This window comes from Trematomus bernacchii, unplaced genomic scaffold (genome assembly GCF_902827165.1).
Source record: "Trematomus bernacchii unplaced genomic scaffold, fTreBer1.1, whole genome shotgun sequence".
NCBI lineage: Eukaryota > Metazoa > Chordata > Actinopteri > Perciformes > Nototheniidae > Trematomus > Trematomus bernacchii.
The window spans coordinates 13,820,255-13,843,769 of record NW_022987698.1 but is presented as its reverse complement, the minus strand read 5'-3'; the positions used below and the strand labels follow the sequence as shown (position 1 = coordinate 13,843,769).

Sequence of the window (23,515 nt, the reverse complement as noted above, 5' to 3'; positions counted from 1 at the left end):
GTGTGTGTGTGTGTGTGTGTGTGTGTGTGTGTGTGTGTGTGTGTGTGTGGTGTGCGCGTGTGTGCGTGTGTGTGTGTGTGTGTGTGTGTGTGGTGTGTGTGTGTGTGTGTGTGTGTGTGTGTGTGTGTGTGTGAGTGTGTGAGTGTGTGAGTGTGTGGTGTGTGTGTGTGTGTGTGTGTGTGTGTGTGTGTGTGGGGGGGGGGGGGGGGCTTCTTTATAAAAAGGTCTGGAGGTCATACCTGAAGTCAGTTTAGTGTCTGATCATCAGAGGAGCTGCTGTCACCAACAGGGACAATTCATGTAAGTTTATAGAGGGATCTCCCCCTCACTTCACTTATATTCATTTTTGTGATTTATTCTATTACATTTTTTTGGGTCACGTTCCGTTTTCTCTTCTATTCTAAGTTGCTTCGGTGAATGTGGTGTGTTTTGTTGAAATTGTGTTCATCAAACTGCTTTTGGATTATTTAAGGTTGTTTATGTTTAAAAGTAGTGATGCAATTTCAGTTTTATAAATCAATTTAATATATGTCGGATTTATCTTTCTAAAAAAAGGTATTCATGGGATTAACATAAAATCTAACAAAATGGAAATTTGGTAATCTGACATCTATACTTTTATTGCACTATGATGATCATTCTCTTATTATTATCATTGTAATCATAACATGTGCATTGTACAGTCATTGTTGCATCTATCATCATTGCATAATATAACTATCACAATGTGTATTTCTTGCATTAAGAATATTATTTAATATAATATTCACAATATCAAAATTGTTATTTTGAATATATATATATTTCTCTTATATTGTGTTTACTTTAAAGTTACTCCTAATTTGAATAGACATTTAGCATTTTTGTCTTGTCGTTGGATACATCCTGAGCTTCAGGCACTTCATTTCTAGATCTATTGGTTGGTCAGTTTACACGTTACTCATCCACTACTCCGACGAATGAGCTGTATTGTGGGTGTATTTAGATTGAAAGAAGGGTTGCTTATTCTTTTTAGGCGCTAAGCCGTCAAGTGTTTTATGCAGGGGGAAAAACAACAATAGATGATGTGTTTTGTTGCACAAGGTGTTTTAGGGTTTGACAATTTAGTTTTTTAAATCTCTGAAATCTTGTGAATTGATGCAGATATCCAAAGGTTTTTCAAATATAACAGCAGAAGTTGGAATATGTGTCTTTCTTGGACCAGGTCACTTTTTTGAGTGTTTTTCTTGTCGTTTTTGTTTCAGAAGATGCAGATGTCCCACAGACCTGTGCAGTGGCTCGCTGTCATGCTTCTCGTTGTTTTTACAGCTGCTCGGTGTCAACAGAACGAGAGGTGAGACTCCTGTTCCCACCTAATTTATTATTGATATTTATACATGATGCAAAATCGTGCAATACGTTTAGAAACTTTATTTAAGCTGTACAGTATGTCTTAGAGGAAGACTTTTAAAGATACAATATATATTATATCTATACAGAAAATCACAGCAAAACATCAGAATGTCTACAAAAAAGCAACCAGATTCTATAACAAAATCAGATATCGATTTTTCAGTGTTTTTCAGCAATAAATATCATGTTTAGGATGATCGCTTTGTATATGCGAGGGATGCATGTCTGTTGATGATTTTTAATATAACAGGATTTACTGTACATTTCAAGCACCTTTAATTCATAAAGATGTTTTTTCAAAAGTAAAAAAGCACTTTTTTATATTTAATATCATAATTTTACAGATAAAATCATAACCACTATATAATCATGCCTGTATAAAGCCTATATGCTTTAAATAATGTACACATTCACCCATTGAATGAAGACTACAACTAGCACTTATTATAGACATTTTATAATTCATCTTTTTTTTAAGTATCTATTTCTCCAACACACTATACTTGTGTACTTTGTTGTGCTTGCTTTCACAGTAGATGTTATAGGTTTATTTGTGTACATGATCAATGCAAAAGGCTTAAAATGGCCAATAAAGCATTACACGCAGTGGCGTTTTTATATGTACAAAAGTGGTGGGGCACAAAAAACTTAGATGTCTATATATAAGCTTCTGCAGTGACGTGCAGTGAGGTTCATGGCTGGTGAGGCACTGGCACTGACTCTTCAGGTTTACAAATATTATATTTTGACCTAAACCAAAATATAATATTATTTTCAAAAGCTTTTTTTGTCTGATGCTTCGATTAATTTTAAACAGACAGTTCAACAAAAGGATACCCAAAAAATGTCATTTTATCATTTAAATATTGAATTGTTCTCTCTTAGTAAGATCCCATTTTCAATAAAATGGCGGTCTTACCTTGACTTGAAGATGAAGTCCATTTGCCTATCCTTCTGGACAAACATTTCTATTACTTTTTTGTAAAAGTCCTCCTTATGTTCTTGTAGTTTCAAAAGTCTATCATAAATCTAATCCATAGATTTATGATAAAAAAATTATATAAGTAGGGTAGACATGTGGATGTTATCCGGCTAATCAAAACGTGCATTTATCTAACAGGTACGTTTCCCACAGATCTTATTTCGAGCTATTTTCTAAAATCCTCTGGAGAAATCTCATTGCTTTTTTGTGCTTACTTCCTGGTTTTAGGACGCGCCACTGCAGCTCTCTCGTCTCCTCTTCAAGCACCACACTTTTCGCGGCACACGTACTTACAGCCAATCAGCTCTGAATGATTTGAGATGACGTATGGTGGGGATGGTAGCTCCATGCCCCTCTGGTCATTATTTTTTTGCCACACACATTTCATTACAAAATACTCTGAGCATGCGCAGTGAAGTTTTTACAGTCACCGTTGACTTCACAGCGAGAGGAAGGGGCATAATCAGGTTTTGTCCCACATGGCTCTAAACAGCTCAATAGGCACACACTGTGACTGTAGACACACTAATTAGAAGAACACAGACTAAAACAGCAATGTACAGACGAATCAGATGATTAAACATGATCTTAAAATATATTTTATATATTTTTTTTTTTTTTTTTTTGCATTTTTGTAATCATTATTTGTAATACTTTCTGCTGACACTAGGTGGGGCTGTGCCCCACCTGCCCCTAATGACCAGTCGCCACTGATTACACGTCACAGATATTCATTGATAAATACACTTAACTTGCCACTGTATGTATTTAGAATCTGACTCTGTACTTGGATGAAATATCTGACCAGTCTTTCTCCTCCCTCTCCCTGCAGCCGTCGAGCTGTGAGCGAGCACCAGCTGATGCACGACCGCGGCCGAAGCATCCAGAGTCTCAAGAGGCTCATCTGGCTGTCCAGCGCCATCGAGGGTCTCCACACTGCCCAGACCCGCTCTACTTTCAACCCCACAAAGACCCTGAACCTGGCTCTGAATCCAGCGCTGGTGTCTGGGGCCGGGAGCCCACAGCCCCCCCGGGTTCAGAGCCTCCTGAGAGACTTCTTTAACCCTTACCTGACTCAACAGTCAGACAGGGAGGCCTAACATCACTTTGATGCTCCAACATGGAGCTACTGCACACATACACAAAAAGTTTTCTGTGTCCATTCTTTGTCCTACTGCAGATGTGCAGAAATGTCGTGATGTATAATCGAGGGCTGGGCGATACAAACAAGTAATGTTTTCAAGCATGGGGGGATTCACAATAAAAAAAACTACAAAAAAAGTCAAGCAAGACTGATACAAAACTGAAATATTTTGCCCGCTATGTGCAACACAGAGCTTGAACCTGACTTGTTGGTCTGGACGAGTTGTTTTTAAACTGTTTTGAGAACCACAGGTTTAGAGGAGGTGTTTTTCAAGTCAGAGAATGCAGACCTACTGCAGACAAAGTCTGGAACAAGATACCTCATCCCCTTTAGGTTTCCTGGATTGATCTTGACTATATATGATTTGATCCCATTGACACTATTGCTGTTTGACATGACGTTATACTAAACCAAATACATTTAGAGAAGGTCTGTCTTGAGACATGTATCACTTTGTGACTTAGGAGAGGGGAACATGTTTGCCCCAAACTATATCTTTGACAATTTAACTGCTGCATTAATTTGTATGTTGGACAGGACGGAGATAAAAAAGTGTTTAACTAAATCTAAAGTAATTAAAGCTGTCAGACAAATTTAGTGGAGTAAAATGATAACGTTGCATTAAATGTAAATATTCAACTGAAGTATGAATTTGTATTTAAGTACAGTAGTTTGACTCCACCACTCCTGAGAACTTCTTCTACCATAATACAGTTTTTTTCCTGTGGACACCAGAAAAAAGCCTAAACCATTAAAAATTCAAAGAGGACGTCCCTTGCTTTTGGTGCATTTTAAACTTCAAAATCCGTGCACAGTTTCATATTAGGAAAAAATAATGTTATCCTTGAATAGCCTGGGAGACCAAACTCAGGGCAAATGATGATTAGAACAACGCGAGATTTCCTTGATGGCTAACGTGAACTGACGTGAACTAGGCTAGCTGTGACAACCACTGTGACACCGGTACTGGTGATCCACCTCCAGCTGCAAATCGTCCCTCCGGTGCTCTACGTCTGATAGAGAGAAACGTATAAACTAACCACCCACAGAGGGGTCCTGTCTGCTGGCTTGAAGCGCCCACCTCGCCCCTCGGACTGTCCGCTGCTCTCGTCCTTTAATCGGCCAGGTCAGTCGGTGTTACATCCGTCAGTTAGCTGTCTCTGGGGTTAGCTCGTCAAGCTAACTTCAACTAGCTGCACTCATCACCGCAGGTGTCAAGAGTACACTCTAAATTCATCAATATTTTTAAAAGGCGATGATATTTTCATTAATGGTGGTGTGAATGAGTGATAATAAGCCAACATGAAGCAAATTATTTAAAAATATTAAAGTGACAACATTGTCTTCCGTAGCTACCAGCTACAGTAATGCTAATTTTCAACAGTAGCAATACTGGAGGAAGCAGCTAGCATGCTAGCATTAGCAAACCGCTGGTAGCAGGTTGTTTTGCTAACGTCAGTAGCTCATGTGTTGCTGACAGTCACAAGAAATGGTTTAGTACCACAGACACGGTCCATCAAGTAGATCACACACTGTCTTTGGTTGTTACAGTTGGCAACAGTTATCTGAATAAACCCTGTCAATGTCTGCAGATAATGGGGTCAAATGTGGTATTCATGTATTCATAGTTGATATTCATGTCAGGTACTTAGTGCAGTCATGTGGTTAGTACTGTAGTACACTCTGATGTAAGCCCTGGTGCTAACAATAACACGTGTGTGTTCAGGGCAGTTTCTGATCATTTTGGTGGTGGAGAGTAACTAAGTATATTTACTCAACTACTGTACTTAAGTTCAATTTAGAGGGACCTGTACTTTACTTGAGTATTTACATTTTGTACTGCTTGATCCTCCACTCCACTTGATTTCAGAGGCAAATATTTTCTTTATATCCTACTACTTTTTTATTTAATTTGATAACTTAAGTTACTTGAGTGATTTAAATTATTATTGCAAAACATGTTCACCACTAAATAATGATGTATCATTAGACATTATTGATCTGGATACATATATATGTCCTCTTTATATACAGTCTTTGGCATGAATACCTTAATAATTAACCTTTTGTTTAATAATATAATGTAAATGTTTCTGAAATGAGCCACTAGGCTTAACTTTTACTTTTGTATAATTTACTTTTTTCAATGTTTTACTTTTATTTTTACACTGGCATTAGTCATTTGAAATAGTCAAGTACTTTATCCACCCCCGGTGACTAATCTCTCTCGCCTGATATTAGACTTATGTTTCACTAGTTATTATAATATATAAACCAGTGGCAATAACCCGGACCTGAAAGATATTGATAAGATATTTATACAATTACCTTTCACTCTGAGAAACTGTGATGGACATTCTTCAATTCTTTTTTCACCTATTATCAGACTTGTCTTGGGACTGATCTGATCGAATTTTAATAATGGGTGCCGATCCTGACGTAATGAACTAATCTGATATCAAACTGACATTCCATATATTGATCCAGCTGGCCTATTGTCGTGTGTTTAGCTCTATACAGTATTTAATGGTGCAATTATAAGCCTTCCTAAAATATTGTATCACAAATAAATAATATGTATTACTTAAAGCTCTTTAAAGATGTCAAGAAGTACTTATATATTTTTGTCTCCCAGAATTATTTGAGATTGAGGTACAGTTTGTGCTGGGCCGTAAACCGCCAAAACGTAACATGAGACATTGCTTACTCAATGTGTCCATAGTTTGGAAATATTTTATTCTTGAAATACAGAAAAGCAAGAGAGCAGCTTGTAATGTGTGTAAAGTCAACATCCTGAGCGGCTTCTTACAATAATGCTAATTTAATTTAGCATCTGCAAAAGCATCACGTGAAAGAACCCCAGGAGTTCATGCTAGCCAAATACTAAGTATCTGTATCTGCACATATTAAAATTCAGGTATTGGTTTAGACCTGACAAAAAGTATAACAAATAATCATCAGATTAAACAATGATGAAGCGCTCATCAAATATATTTTCACGGGACAGTATCGTGACAGTGGTCTCTTGTTTGTACGTATTGTGCAGCCTCATCCAGCCCCACTGTGGATCTTTAGCCCCTCCGGCAGGACAGTGGCAGAGGCGGAGCCAGAGCCATCGGGGACCAGAGCAGCAGGCAGCAGGGCTCCATGAGCGCCACGGGGCAGCAGCAGCAAGGGGGGGGCCTGCGTTCTCGCCGAGGCCTTGGCCGGGACAAGGACCCTGGGCCGGGCCTGGGCATGGAGGCGGCCTGCTGGCTGGCCCCCGGAGTGCTGCGCAGGCTGATCGAGCTGCCCTCACCCCCCCTGTCCCGACACCAGCTCAAGAGACTGGAGGAGCACAGGTGAGTCAGCTGACTGAGACGCTCAGGGAAAACCTTACATCAGGGGTCAGCAACCTGTTTGATATGAAGTGCCATTTAAAATAAATAAATGTGATCAGTGTGCCAAATCCACATTAAGATCACTATGACTCGCGCATGCATGCACGTGCACGGTTGTGGCATGACCACCCAAACAGAAATATATGGACACAAGATGTGTGCAAATGTATTTAGGTCCTCACCTCCTCTAATGGGGTCCGGGGGCATGCTCCCCCGGGAAGATTTTTTTTATATTGAAGTTAAAAGCATCAATCTGGTGCACTTTGAGAGCAACATTAAGAGATCTATGGATACATCTCCCAACACCCATATGAAACAGAACTGTAAACAGATTTCCTTTTTATTTATGGATATTTTACAAATCACTCTTAATAACAACTTTTTTTTACTGTCATATAGTATTTTATACCTGTTTTTCATTTATTCTCTTGTTTTTGTATAACTATAATGATCATATAAAGGTGTGCCTTTACCTCACTCAGCTGAGGTTATCAGCCTCTCAGTCTGACAGGAGAGCTCTCTTCCACCTGGTTGTAGAAAAAGCTCTTTATATCCGTTAGCATAGCTAGCTAACCAGATGCAATAATCCCCGGTACCGCACTCTCCAGGGTTCCCGCGGGGTCTTAAAAAGTCTTAAAAAGTCTTAAATTTGATAATCTGAATTTAAGGCCTTAAAAAGGTCTTAAATATGACCAAAAAAATAAGAAAGGTCTTCAATATGATTTAGAAGGTCTTAAAAATGATGGGATTTGAATGGTACTTCTGTGTGGCGATCGCGTCTAAAATGTGTTTTGGGGGAAATATCCGGGCTGCAAAGTAACCAGTACGGTAATAGCCTTTCAGTTCCCCCAACAATTTGTATTGAAATAAATCAACATGGAACCAGTAATCACTAACTTTGTTTCCCCCGGCCCCTTATCGGAGAACACCCAGCTAGTAACCTAGCAACCAAGCTTCAGCTAGCGGCAGTCAGAAACTCATGTGTCACACACACACACACACACACACACACACACACACACACACACACACACACACACACACACACACACACACACACACACACACACACACCACACACACACACACACACACACACACACACACACACACACACACACACACACACACACACACTAGGGCTGCTCAATTATGGCATAAATCATAATCACGATTATTTTGGTCAATAATTGATATCACGATTATTAAATACGATTATTCATTGACTTTGAAAACATCCATTTATTGAACTTTAAAACATATAATAATTTGAACAGTATCTTTTTAACTGTTGATTACCCTGAACATATAATTCAACTGAAAAACCAATACAAAAATGTATTAAATAAATGATATATTTAAATAAATAATATCAAAATAATAAATACCAATAAACAAGATCAACAAATATTTTGGAGCGCACTTCCACAAGCTACTAAACATATAAATATGATAAATAAAAAATAATTAGACTAAAATTAATTAGATCAAATATGTTGTAGTGCACTGTCACAACCTAGCAAAGCTAAATAATAGTTTTTTTTAATTATGTTGTTTTTGTAATTGTGGCAGGCCAAAATCGTAATTGCGATTAAAATACGATTAATTGCACAGCCCGAACACACACACAGACACACACACATACACACTTTTTGGCTAACACAGTTCTGTACTGTTATGCTGTTATGTTCAGTCATTGTTCTTATGTTGAACATGAATACATTTGCTTTGTAAGTAATTATGGGACGTATTTCTTCTTTCATAGCAATTTTCCTTCATAATTTCTTGCCGTGAAATAGGTCTTAAATTCTATTCAAAGTGGTCTTAAAAAGTCTTAAATTTGAGTTGGCGAAACCTGCAGGAACCCTGTCTCTCTCTCTCTCTCTCACACAAAATACGCTCGTGCCACACACACAGAGCCGAGCTTGAATGACACACAGAGACCCAGAAGTAGTTGTAGGCCTACTGTAATGTAGCATAACGATGGCGTTATTGTATGATCAGTATGACAGACAGGGGCGGACTGGGACTAAAAATCAGCCCGGGAATCTCATCCAGCCGAGCCCACGTGAACTGTCAACGGGGGGGGGGGGGAAACGGTGGACCTAGTGGCCCGATGGCCAGTCCGCCACTGATGACAGATGAGCAGATCGCCACTGGGCTTACAACTAAAGACCTGTGGCATGTGTACAGCTCTGTGTACTACAATTTTGGAAGTGCTGGAGCGGCGTTCTGGGGGCCGGGCTCTCCGTCAGCACTACACCACGTGATGACACGTTACGCTCGTGTTGTGTTCAAGGAACCTGTCCTTGGTCAGGAAAAATAGGCAGTCGCTTGGTTAATTCTGTTGCGGTCTAGATTTCTTTAATTTTTTGTTTCCTTCTGGGCTGCATGGCTTCCTTCTGCAGGTAACAGGGAGACGCGCTCTGGCGGCGGTCTCGTTCTGGATCCGAAAATACAATTTAAATATTTTGCACACTTATTCCACTTATTCCTAGTGTGCCACTGGTTACGGTACCGCGTGCCTAGGGTTGCCGACCCCTGCCTTACACTATAAGATAGATCATTATTTATTCCTAAGGGAAATACTTGTTCCAGAGATTGCTAAAAAATGAAACGACATGGTAATAGAACTTAAAAGCATACCATGGTTGCAAAATAATTAAATAAAATTCCAGTTTCACATACATTAACAAGTAGGATACATTTAGTCAAATCATTTAAAACTTAGTTACTGTTTGAGATTGATCATTCTCAACATTTTTTTTTTATGTTTCTGTTAATATCAGAAACGTATCTGATTACATAGGGTAGGCATACCAGTATTTGATTACAATTACACATTCAAAATTGGCATCATACAGCTCTGGAAAACATTAAGAGACCACTGCAGAATGATCAGTTTCTCTGGTTTTACTATTTATAGGTATGCGTTTGAGTTTGTTTTATTCTATAAACTACTGAAAACATTTCTGTCAACAGACACTGGAATGGAATGGCTGCCAATGCTACCATACATGTAGAGATTGAGATTTAAGAAACATTTGGATTGTTTTTTTCCAGAGCTGTATATATTAAGAACAGTTGTACAGTTGTTTATTATAATAAACTATATAACAATTGCAGCTTTGAAAATTGCAATCTTTCCTATAGCATTTCAGTATTAAAACAAGTTATCTTCCATCCCTAATACAAGTTAGTTTTATTTGTATTCCACTGCTCTCATCACGACTCCTATATTGTGTCACCATCATTATTTCTGATAAATCTCCGGTGTAAATCCTCTCCTGGCTGTTCCCCCCCCCCACAGGTACAGCAGTGCGGGGCGCTCCCTGCTGGAGCCGCTGATGCAGCGTTACTGGGAGTGGTTGGTGGGACGAGTCCCCGCCTGGATCGCCCCCAACCTCATCACCATCATCGGCCTGGCCACCAACGTCTTCACCACCCTGGTGCTCATCTACTACTGCCCCACGGCCACTGAACAGGTCAGGGTTCATCTTAAAACATTTGAAATGTTAAAATTACTAATTCACTCCAGTTGCTTCTCCATATTGGATTTGTATCTGTAATGATACTGTGAATAAAAAACAAAATATTATGCAAATCACCATGAAAGGTAGCTGCAGGAAGGGTTTTAATGTAAAACATCTGCAGTAGGTTTTTGTGAGTTTTTACAGCAAAGGAGAATACATTAGAATAAATCCATGAATAAAAACATGTTTTTGTGTTGTTTAAAAGACACTGAAGGAGCTGCAGAGTTGATGGAATATAAATTGTCATTAAGAGCAAATTAATGCAGATGAAGAAAAACTATTGCTATTATGTTGTAATACGAGACTACATATTGTTTTGAGTTTCTTATACTGTCAGAGTAGTCTTTTCCTGGTTTTGAGGCTGCATTCCATTATATGTGAATGTGCTTTCTGAACTTACTGGACTGTCCTAGCTGTTATACTATTCACCTTTACCCACTTAATCATTAAATCCACTTTACTCATGATTATTTATCAGAATTTCTCCATGTGTAAATAATGTACATTATTGTCCTAATATCATCATTGAGGTATTTGATCAGAAATATCGTGATATTTTAGTTTCTCCATATTGCAGAGCCCCAAAGCACATCAGAAACAGGGAGGTTTTACTTAATTAATAACTTAATTCAATAGTTGAGTATCAATATCTTAAGGCAGGTATAGTATCAAGTCATTATTTTGGTATTGTGACAACACTACACTGTTAATGAATTGTTATTATACCGTCTGGGTCACCTGATCTGAGATCTCTTTTACCTGTTATGTGCTTTGAGTTTGATATGAATGTGTGTGTGTGTGTGTGTGTGTGTGTTTCAGGCTCCTCTCTGGGCGTACCTGCTGTGTGCGGTGGGTCTGTTCATCTACCAGTCGTTGGACGCCATTGATGGGAAGCAGGCGAGACGCACCAACAGCAGCTCTCCGCTGGGCGAGCTGTTCGACCACGGCTGTGACTCCCTCTCCACCGGTCAGTTCTCTCCGGCTGGACTCTGGTCCACTTTGTCTTTATTCTGAGACTTGTTCTCTAAAGCTGACTGTGTTCATGTGTGTGTGCAGTGTTTGTGGTGTTGGGAACCAGTATAGCCGTGCAGATGGGCACCAACCCGGACTGGATGTTCTTCTGCTGTTTCGCCGGGATGTTCATGTTCTACTGCGCTCACTGGCAAACATACGTGTCGGGAACGCTGCGCTTCGGCATGTAAGTCAAGCGGCTTGTTATTTGTTGGTTTGATGGTTTAAGTTATAATGTTTTCATTTTACCCGAATACCTGATTTTAAATGATTGAAAACATGTTTTTTTCTTGCATTCAACAAAAACATACAACATGCACTATTATTAATTTTGTCTTAAATTGTATTATTAATTTTACAATTCAAATTAATAACAGAAACACTAAGGCATTATATTATATATTTAAATACCCACAAACAAAAAAACAAGAAAACAATACAATTATACAACAACAAATCTTTCTCTTGGTTTATTGGTTAAAAATACACACAGTAAGAGAGAATTGAAAAAATAAGCAAACTCCAATATATATATTCTATTATTAGACATTAAAACATATATGTGTGGGGGAAACTTCTGTGTAGCAATGCAGGAGGAGTCACCGACTCAGGAAGGAGACACGGGGAGAGCTGGAGCTTTGATGTCAAACACTGATGGTTTATTTAGGAGCTTCGGCCGGAGAATTCACAAAACAAGTCCAGAGTCAGAGGTCTGACTTCACGGTAGAGTTGCCACGTCAATTCTGAAGAGCCTCTCTCTCGATGGACCTTTTAACTAGTTTGGAGAGAGTAATCAACATTCTTGGGGAGATAGACTAAACAGCTGGGGACACTGAATTATTTGCGTCTGACGCTTATGGCCTCGAAGATTTCACACCTTGGAGTCCACAAACCCCAAGAAGGAAGTGTTCCAGTGTACCCACAACAATAAACCATTTGTGACCGAGAGTTGCCCGGTCATAAACTGGTAACAACAACATATGGCTGAAGCAGCCCCTTCCTTAAGGGAGATAACAGACGTCAGGGTTGGTCATAAACGTCAAAGGGCAAAAGGTGGATATCTATGAGAATTATTCCCCAACAATATGTACAATATATAAAATGAAATGAAAAATGAAAGGGCTGCACATTTTTGGAAGAAATGTACAAAACATTTATCATCCTTTTATCTAAATCAGTATTACAAGAACAGTACATTCATGTGTAGGGATGGGTACCGAGCCCCGGTATTAAACAGGCCCCGGGGCTGAATTATTAAAGACCGTGGTACCGTTAAGCTCCGACGTTATCGGTCGTTTTATCGGTACTGGAGACATGTAAAAAATATGTCATATGTATTATTGCTACACAAGCATTATATTGCAGTTTTAGTGTCGCCAACTCCGTTTCTAATACGCAAAAAGCGTGCAAAATGCGTCGTCTTAGTATTTTCAATCTCTCTCCCCCGCCTGCTTGCGAGGGGGCGGGGCAGTTTACACACACGCAGCTGCTACATGCAGCAACACACACACACACACACACACACACACACACACACACACACACACACACACACACGGAGGAGATGGCGGAGAGAACGCGCTCCGAGGTGTAGTTAAACTTTACCCGTCTCGATGTGGACAATGCTCGTTACCTAAAGTGCAATAAGAGTTTAGCATGTAAGGGCGGTAACACGAGCAATTTGTCTAAACATTTAGCAAAAGTGCACCACGTTCAGACGGAGAAATGCACCGTTTTCGACTGTCTTTCTAGTAGCTCTGTAGCCCCATCCACGAGTAACGTTTCCACGTCAGGTGTTATGTATGCTAGCAGCAACACACGGAGTAAACTCAATTAAACAAACATGGGTTAATGATTAGAGGTAACGGAGTTATTTATTTTGTTAAAGTTTCAGCTATTCTGTTCACAGTTCTGTCATCAGATTATTTAGTACGATTTGTTAAAACATTGTTGTTTCTTTTGATGTGAAATATTATGTATTTAATTTAAATAAAAAGCAATGTTAGTTTTGTTCACAATTTGTTTAGTTAGTTTACCTTATTTCTTTCTCCAAAAGAACCGATAAGAGTACAGTTAAAAGACCGGACCGATAAGCGGTATCGATAAAAGTAGTAGTACCGTTAAAACCTTAACGATACCCATCCCTATTCCTGTATTTACTCTCTAAAGTCAAACAAATATGGTGCCAAAATCTGAGAAGCCGGTTAGATTAACAAAACAGACAAGAAGCGCGCTGACATTGAAGTTAAACTAAAATACTGAGTAAGGAAGTTCTAAAAACTCCACATTATTAATACTTTATATTTATAAAACAATAATATTACATGCATTTATTTAATATATCACTTTTCGAAGGAATCACAAAAACTTTGCAAAAAGCAATAACATTTCTTTAAAGCAAACAAACGCATGCGAAAATGGATGTATTCTGTGTGTAGATTTGACACAACAGAGGTGCAGATGTGTGCATCAGGATTACAGATGTTCACAGCAGCTGTGGGTCCCTGTCTGTGGAACACCACGGTAACCTCCCGCTGCTCACTGCGTCTCCTTCCACAGCGACCTCTGACCTCCACTCGCATGTCGGTTCTGCTTAAAGCTGCAGCCAGTAAAACATGGCTCTACTGTAACGTCGGCTGATCTAAAAAATCCTAATATGTTTGCTAATTCTCAATTTGCTAATTAGGAAATTAGATTTGACTTTGCATTACCAGGTTAGACAAATGTCCATGTGATTGAGTACAGACTGACAGCAGCCTGTGGAGCACAACTGTGGAGTTCCAATATTTACATTTTCCTTCCTTTAGTTGGAATGATGAGAACAAATTCTGAATAATCTACATATTCCTAAACTTAATTTTCTAACTACTGAAAACAATTATATAACTGCTCTGAAAAGTGAAATTAAATATGATATTTTACAGTGAGAGCAGAAGAGCTGCGGTATAATTTGTGCCTTTCTAGTAACATTTCTGTCCTTTGCCCCAGTCTCTGAAAAGGTAATGGAGAGAAGTGATTGTGTGCTGGGCAAGTTACTACAGGCTGTGAATGATGAGGAAAATGTTTCAGCTCTATTGAACTCGTGTATCTAGACAGTCTTGTCTTTCTGTCTAAGAGTGACGTGCTCAGATTTGAGAGGCCCTATTAAACTCATTTTCAGGTTTATATTTGTATTTAGTGTCTCTCCATGCTTTAATGTTCAAAAAGGTCTTTATTTTTCTCTTACTGCCTGTGCTGCAGCACCTCTTTTCACCCTCTGTCTGAAACCAGAGCCCAGTCTGTTCTGATTAGTTAGCTGGCTGGCTCTTGTGATTGGTCAACCGCTTAGAGATGTCCCGCCCCTTAGCCTATCACGTACAAGTTGTTGAAGTGCTAGCCAATAGAAGCATGAGTTGCATAGTGATGTCACACTGTAACGGAAGGAAACAAAGGAGTCCAATGGAGGCGTTTCACGCAGGGGGGGGGGGAGTGTGTGGGAGAGAAACTCCCTCTGGAGGGAACACAGGGATTCTAGCCGTTGCAGACCATTTACATCCTCAAAAACCTATAGAACACACTAGAGGAGAGGGAGAACCCCATCAATCATAATATGGCCTCTTTTTAAGTACTGAGCTGCAGTCAGGACGTGGTTAACTTAGCTTATAGGGGTGTTGAAATTAATCGTTTCTACGATGCATCGTGATGCGTAGGCCTGTCGCGATAATCGATAAATTGACTTATCGTACGATAAATAAAAATGGACTGGATAACTTTTCTGAGCTCGATAAATAGCCGTTTACATAAGAATGTGACCAGCATTTTAGCCAGGAGCGCTGTGGCTACCGGCCACGCGCGCTGTGAGGGGCGGGGCTGACACACAGCCAGGTCAGGACACTGACACTCCGCGTGCACGTGCAGCAGCGCTGCAGCCAAATTAATAATGTAGCGACAAGCGGGAGACAACGTGTGACTTACTCACGGGGAATTTAAAGTGAAATGGAATTGGTTACAAAACCTAACTACACATCTCGATTCTCCGGTGTGGCAGTATTTTGGATTCAAGCCAAATCAACGAGGCGAACCTACGGACTTGAATGAGCCGGGCGGTGTGTCGCAGCGGTGTGTCGCATTTGTTTAAAAAAGGTAGCGGCAAAAGCAGGCAATACCACGCATTTTAAACTACACCTAAAACATAACCACCCCATTCCGTTTTCCCAGCTGGTAGCAAACACGGCAGCTGGAGATGGAGAGCCCCCACCTTCCCGACAGTTTACAATCAAAGATGCATTTGCCCGACAATGCAAACATGTTGGTGTTCCTTGCTCGAAAACTTTGAAAAACAGATTTGAATATGGCTTGTTGAGGCATCTGGGTCTTTGTATGGACAGTGGACTGTACACTTGACTGTTGTTTTAAGGAGGGTTTTTTGCTTGTGAGACAATGTGTGCTCATATTTATATATATAGATAGATAGATAGGTAGATAGATAGATAGATAGATAGATAGAGAGAGCTCTGTTTTCCAGCCTGAGTCTATTTAATTTGTTGTTTTGGTTGTGTGTGATTTAATTAATTTATTATAATTTAATTAATTTGTTTTATTTATTATATATCATTTATATATTTTAATATTATTTCACATTTCATTTGCAATGTTGAATGTTCAATAAAAAGTTATGTTTGAAAGGATGTACTTGAATTATTATTATATATTATCATTATGTCAGTGGTCTAAAATGGTCTTACAACGGTGCCGACAATATTATCGTTTATCGCAATAATTTCCAGGAAAATGTATCGTCCAACAAAATTAATTATCGTGACAGGCCTAGTGATGCGGACGTGGGCGATTCTGCATCGATGCAGGGACAGAACGTAATCGATTATAGCATAGTAACGTTGCTTCCTGATCTTCCGGCCGCGGCTGGACAATAACGTTTTTTTCTTTTTCTGTCACACGAATATCAAATCGGTCGGTGACGCAGAGATCGGGGAACAGAAGTGACAGCGGCACAGCGACTCCAAACACGGAGCAGTCTGCTTTCTCCACCAACCCAAGTGCCAGTCCAGAACCAACAGCAGAATGACCCGCTCTGAATCAGTCCGTGTCGCTGCGGCTCAGAGACACACATCGATTTATGTTTTTGAAAAACACTTGTTGTCGTCATGTCAGGTTTTTGGTGGATTTAATCAAGTCTTGGATTGCAGAGTATGAATGTCCTCTTGCTATTTTCAGTTGATAAATACGTGTGTAAAGTTTGTGAAGGCAGAAGGAAAGTTTCCGCGATCACCGTCTCCTCTCTGCTGCTCCAAACCCCGCCCCCCCCCCGAAAATAATGAGTGACAGGCTGATGAAACTTTATTATTCACTTAATCACTGATTGAGATATGATGAAGCTAACTTAATCTCATACATTCATGGGATTTATGTAACAGTAAGACAGAGAATGTAACTGTGCACCCACATGCAGTATTTTTATTTTTATATCCTGTTGTAAATACTCCTGTTGTCTGCTGTGTTCAGACTCAAGTCATGTTTGTGATGCCACATTCAGGACATTCAGTGTCTTTTTTTAGCAGAGACCGTTGCTAGAAGCTGCAGCTAGACTGCAGAAGCATTAGTTTTTAGTTTTTGAGGATGGAACAACTTCACACACAGATATAGGGAGGCTAGACCTATACAATTGGTTTACTTTGGTTTATAATTGAATGTCAAGACATTTATGTTATGGATTTCTGACGCACTTTCTAAATAATAAAAAGAGAGTTCATATTTATCTTGCATGTGTTCATTGATGAAAAAGAAGCCATGTGCAGTAATATAGAAAATTGAGGATGCAACGCATTGTTATGCATCGTGATGCATCGGGATATCGAATCGAATCGTTTACAGGATCATCGTAATCGAATCGTGAGACCAGTGAAGATGCACAGCCCTATTAGCTTAGCATAAAGACTGGAAGTAGGTGGATTGCTGATTGCATTTTAATGAAGCTACTTTTCTGTTAAAAATCCTTCAAAATAACCGTGCTGTGCAGAAGCACCCCACAGTGCTCCCCCAGCTCCAGGTTCAGCAGCGTGTTGTGGGAGAGGCAGCAGGAGGGCTGCGTGCTGCTGCTGGTCCTCACTAATCCTCACTGTCCTCTCTGCTTCCTCCTTCCTCTCAGCATTGATGTGACTGAGGTGCAACTCTTCATAATAATCATGTATTTGCTGGCCGCCGTGGGAGGATCTGCTTTCTGGCAGTCACTGGTAATTTATGGGTTTTAATTCCTACAGATTGAGATTAATGAGACTGATGATGTTGTAATAATGTAAACATGTTCATTTCTTCTTGCTTTTACATTATTGTGTACTGTCATTTTTATCAGAAAATAACTAATTTACCATTCTCTAATACTACTTTGATTAAAGATTGATCAACACATTTTTGGACGTAAATGTCCAATATGTGTTATTGTTACTTCATTTCTGTGTTTTGATTTCTAGATTCCGATCCTAAATATCCAGATGAAAATGGTTCCCGCCATCTGCACTTTTTTAGGAGCCATCTTCTCCTGCACCAATTACTTCAGAGTTATTTTTACAGGAGGTGTGGGCAAAAACGGATCCACGATAGCAGTAAGTCATTTTAGTTTTTATTATATTTATTTATTCTTTTAACATCCAAATAACAACAAATACATGATATGCTCTGACAAAAAGAGAACAGACACTATCTGTGTTTGTCTGTCATAAGATTGTTAGATCTTCTCATCCGCATGATTACGTGAATTAACATTAGATCTGTTGTGACCCAAACTCAAGTATTATTTAATGCTATATCTGATAAGCTTTCTATGTGTGTCTGTATGCCCCACCATGCAGTATTGTTTTGATATTGAGAAATACTGTGTGCTTCTATGTTGCAGTCATTGCTACATAATGGTACAAATACCAGTAGTTAAAAGTTTCTGATTAGAATAGACAGATTTTTATTAAATAAGCATCAGTTCATGTTGCAGATGTTTATTATCTTATTAAAATGATCTTTGTTTTTGTGTGTCTGACCTCAGGGAACCAGCGTCCTCTCTCCAGTCTTACATATTGGTTCAGTTATTATTTTGGCGATGATGATATACAAGAAGTCTGCTGTCCAGCTCTTTGAGAAACACCCGTGTCTTTATATCCTGGCGTTTGGCTGCGTCTCGGCCAAAATCACCAATAAATTAGTTGTAAGTCAACTCTACTTTTATTAGGAGCGCGGCCAAATGAAAAGATTTGAATGCTTTGCAGAGATTTTAGTGCCAGAATGAACCTGTTGTGTTGTGATGCTGACTGTGTTTTTATTTCTGTCTGCAGGTAGCACATATGACAAAAAGTGAGATGCATCTCCACGATTTAGCCTTCCTGGGACCAGGACTACTGTTCCTGGATCAGTATTTCAATAGTTTTATCGACGAGTACCTGGTGCTGTGGATTGCATTGGTAAGTATTTGTTTAAATCTACTCAGCAGTAACATATGTGTATATGTAGTCAGGTTACGTCCTGAGTAATCAGTAATGTAAATAACAATGAGTCATTATTTTCTGTACGTAAGAAAGAAAATAATACATGTCAGGAATAAGAGATGAAAACACTCTTATGTCAAAATTGTGAGAAAGTAAGTTACAATTATTAAATTTGAACATGGTAAGTCACAATTAGGAGATATTAGGGTCAGTTAAAAGTATGATTGTATACATTAACAATGAGATATTATAAAACTGAAATGCAGTCCAAATTTGGACTTTAACGATGTTAAATATCATTTGACATGAGATAAGTCAAACATTTTAAAATATAAATCAAAAAGTATGATTTTGATTTGACACATACATATTTATAATAATCAAATGTTGAGATACTGAGTTCAAATGATTTTATGAATTCAAACCATGGGATAGTAAGAGAAAATGATCACATATTAAGTCAAAAGTATGATTTTTATCATTTGAAACATATTTATGATCAAATCGAAATTAAGATACTTAGTAAAAATGTATACTGATATGCAAAGTCAAAATTATGAAATATTTAGTTCAAATAATGATTTTAAGACTCAAAACCATGAGGTTTGAATGTATGTTTTTATAAATAAAACCACGAGATAAGAAAACATTATATAATAACTGAAATGTATGATTTTATTTATGATAAAGTCAAAAGTAAGATACTGAGTAAAAATGATCAGACAAAAGTCTGAAATTCTAAATTGTGATCATAGTTCAAACTATGAGAAAGTAGGTCAAATAGAACGATGATGAGCTTTTTAGGTAGCGATGAGGTAACTGAGACCCTCCTGTCAGGCATGTTTCCTCAGTGTGATTCTGTTTCCCTCTCTCTGCAGATCATTTCCTTCTTTGACTTGGTGCGTTACTGTGTCAGTGTTTGCAACCAGATTGCCTGCCATCTTCACATTTTCGTTTTTAAAATCGCGCCTTGTTCAGTGCTCAGCTCCGCTCCTCACTGAGGACACGCCGCCATCACTGACTCTTCCTTCCCGTTAGTCGCGCTCTTCTTTTCTTCCTCTGTTTTCCACGTAGCGATGCAGGGGATGGCGTGGTGTAAAAGTATGTGCTTCTGCCAACTGAATGTGTGGACAAATAATATATATTAAGATACTGGAGTATTACTGTCTTTGTTTCTTTTTCACACGTGCAGATTTTGAATTTGTTTCATCTTCTGCCGCAGTAATAACAATTCTCCTTCTGACAAACTGGTGAGCAGATACTTCAGGAGAGTACAGGTGCTACTCGGTGTGTTCCAGGAGAGAAACTTCATGTGTTTTAACTGTACGTGTGCAAAGAAAAAATGTATAGGACATGAATCAAACTCTTTGCTTTTCATGATTATCATTTTTGTAATATTTGCATAACTTTACCTTTTTGCTATTGTAAATACATACTGTTACAGTGTCTGCTTTTCTTTTAAGTTAAAATCCTGCTTTGACACATGTATATACCCTCATGTTTATTATTTTAATACAACTTTATCTCCTGCACATTAACAGAAACTGCGACTGATCAACAAAAATGTGGTTTTGGAGGAAACTTAATGTCGATCTTAGAGTATTGTTATTGCAAAAAAACTATCCAACAATGTTTTTTAATTTAATATGTTCTACTGAAACCCCTCCGTTAGCCGACACATGCAACTTTTTGGGCTTTTTCCATGTCTGGGTATGGATGTTGTGTATTTATTGTCACATGTAGTGTTATTTGCTAATATATATTCTTATAAGACTTGGGCCTTAAAATGTATTAAAGACACTCCATGTACAAAAGAAAAAAGGAGAGCCACAATCAGAATATTTTACGAAAATATCCAAACTCAAGGTTCATCCAGATGTTAACGTTTGCAGGTAGGCATTTTAAGTTAAAAATGTAAATGATTGCTCAGATTTCCAAAAATATTGTAGTTGTTGGGAACAAAATAAGAAATGTCATACATGTTTCTCCTCCACCAGCCCCCTCTTCTCACCGTCAGTGCTTTTCCTTCACTCGCACCTTCTTTTTATATTTTTCAAATTGTCAACAAATCCTAGGAAAAGACTGAACAACGTGTTAATCCGTCTCTTTACATTTCCTGCCTTCCTTACTCTGTCTGTATCACTCAGCCTCAAACTTATTGGATCTTATACTTTAAAAAAATATAAAAAATAAAAAGGTTTTATGCTTAAAAAAAAAAAATGCTGACTTGTATCCAAAAACAGCTGGTTACTGTAGCTTTTTAACAAGTGTTACTGAAACGGGAGGAAAGGGTCCATTTGTTAGGGACTACTTTCAGTGGCGGATTAATCCCCATCTGGTACTGAGTGTTTGTGGCCAAATGAACTACTGTGTGTGCGTTCATGAAGGAACATGTCAGTGCAACAGTGAGGCGCATTGATGTGTTTTATTGGTTATACATATACGTGTCTTTGGACCAATTCATTTCTGGTTATTGGCCTTTTCACAAAACGCGTTGACAAGAGCAAATGACACTCCTGTATTACCAGTGGATGCTGCAAACACTGTTTTGAAAACTTGAAACCCTAAATGACAATTATTCTATTTATCAAATTATCTACTGATTCGTTGAATGTCGTAAAATATTGTAAAAAAATGTCCATTTCACTTTTTGATGTTTGTTAATGTCAAAGATTCAGTTTAAAGTGATTTGAAACAAATACAATAAGAAACTATATATACTGTATGTTAGAGGTTGAAAACTTAAAATCTGTGACTGTATACTTTTTTTTTAATTAATAACATAATCTGGTTGAGATTTAGTTTCCCCCGAAACCACAAACTGAACCCACTGAAGCAGACATGTGTCGGAGATAAAGTCCCATGATGACATCACAGTTTTGAAGGTGGTGTCTGAAAAGAAACAGATCAAACTTTTGTCCCTGACCGTTAAAATAAAAACCTGTTTTATTTGGACTGTTGTTTAATGTTGCTGCTTCTGAAGAGAGCCTGTAGTGATGTTTCAATATTTCTGTGTCCATTGTATATTAGTTAATTGCGTTTTGCATAATGTGCCTGTTTTACCTTATATTTCGTCCCACAGTTCTATCTGCAGATGCTGCATTAAGCCTCAACATTTTAGTTGAACCCGTTTCCTTTATGACTTCAGGAACAATGTTGAGAAACCCTTCTGCGACCCTGTTAAAGAGTCACTTCAAATCACAACCATATTTTCTTCTTAAATGCCTTGCAGTATGTTAAGATGGAATATTAGCAAAATATCAGGAATATTGTAAGATTAATACAATACAGATGCATATCATTAAACATAAAGTTGTTTTGTTATAAAGATATATAATTTATAAAGAAATGAATAGTAATGATACGAATAAAGTTGGTCCAAGATGAGGCTTTAAATGTTTTGAAATTAATGCAGTTAAGTCCCAATTGTTTCCACGAAGCTTGGGAGAAGAACACATTTTATCCATAATAAGAAAAAAAAAGAAGCTTCACTTAAAGAATAAAGCATGCAGATTCTGCGTATAGTTAAAGGCGACCTATTGTGCTTTTAGGATTTTCCAGCCTGCCACTGGACTCACATCACATTGTACGTTATAGGGTTAAGGGCTGGACATCTCCATACAGTTGAGTTGACCAATAATAACAGAGCTGGCCAGCCAACCAATCAGAGCAGACTGGGCTCTGGTTTCAGACAGAGGGTGAAAAGAGGTGCTGCAGCACAGGCAGAGGCAATATGAGAAAAATAAAGAGGTGGGGTGGAGTACCGAGCTTCGTGACCACAGAGCGTGTGAACGTTGTGATCAGCTGTTTTAGCGCAGGGCTGCTGTACAGACCGACGTTAACAGCAGCCCTGTCTGTGCACACGGAGACCGACTCTGTTGTCCGGTGATCTAACCGCCTTCTGGAAAAGCTTCACAAGTACGTCGGTACGCAAATGCGCTTTGTGACACAAGTGACTGTACGCATTTCAGATTGTTGCCGCGCATGCGTACCTGCGTACCAGTTATGTGCACCCCTGGGAACAACATACAAATATGAACCTCAAAATTAGTATTATATGTCCTCTCTACACAAATTATGTAATTGAACATGTTTGAATGCTTATTAAGTCCCTAAACAGCCTTGAAATTGCATGAATAGGTATGACTGGAAAGTTAAGATGGAAAATGATATGATGTTTGTCTCCATTGCAGCCGTTTAACTGTGAAATCAATTAGTGAAACTAGATGTCACTGTATAAAACGTATGTGACCCCTACGGTAATCACAGCCTCCTGAAACTATACAAAATACAGTGAGGACAAACAGAGGCTTTTTAAAGTTGTTTAGATAGTATGAGTCTGTGGCTATTTAATAGTTAAACCATTTTTTGTTGTATTCTTTTGCACGCAGCTGTCTAGAAGAGTGTGTTGTGTTTGCCAGACTAACAAGCTCAGGTATGTCCCCACAACTGTGCAGAAATACAATAAACAAGATCATCTGATAATCTCTTAATCTACCAATGCAAATAAATCTCATACTTTCACCGGAACAAGGTGTGTGTTTCACTGGAAATGTTCAAACTGAAGCATTCACTTCCTCGTTGCCTCACCTTTTTGCCTTCTA

At 38.6% G+C, this 23,515-nt stretch overlaps 2 protein-coding genes across 3 annotated transcripts; both read left to right on the top strand.

Moving 5' to 3' along the window:
* The first annotated feature begins 295 nt into the window (after positions 1–295).
* On the top strand, positions 296–3,474 carry pth4 (parathyroid hormone 4). The gene is made up of 3 exons (XM_034138683.1): positions 296–300; positions 1,245–1,333; positions 3,207–3,474. The coding sequence occupies exons 2-3, from the start codon at positions 1,248–1,250 to the stop codon at positions 3,472–3,474; spliced, it is 354 nt and encodes a 117-aa protein (XP_033994574.1). The 5' UTR covers positions 296–300; positions 1,245–1,247.
* Positions 3,475–4,454: 980 nt separating this feature from the next.
* Positions 4,455–21,866, top strand: cept1b (choline/ethanolamine phosphotransferase 1b). 2 transcript variants are annotated; one of them, XM_034139077.1, is made up of 10 exons: positions 4,455–4,644; positions 6,594–6,859; positions 10,209–10,383; positions 11,251–11,398; positions 11,488–11,629; positions 17,588–17,672; positions 17,910–18,041; positions 18,476–18,634; positions 18,762–18,887; positions 19,790–21,866. In XM_034139077.1, exons 2-10 carry the CDS (start codon positions 6,666–6,668, stop codon positions 19,910–19,912), a joined length of 1,284 nt encoding a protein of 427 aa, XP_033994968.1. In that variant the 5' UTR covers positions 4,455–4,644; positions 6,594–6,665; the 3' UTR covers positions 19,913–21,866. The 2 variants fall into 2 exon arrangements, with proteins under 2 accessions (XP_033994968.1, XP_033994967.1); XM_034139076.1 differs by having other exon boundaries at positions 4,461–4,644; positions 6,565–6,859.
* The last annotated feature ends 1,649 nt before the right edge of the window (positions 21,867–23,515 follow it).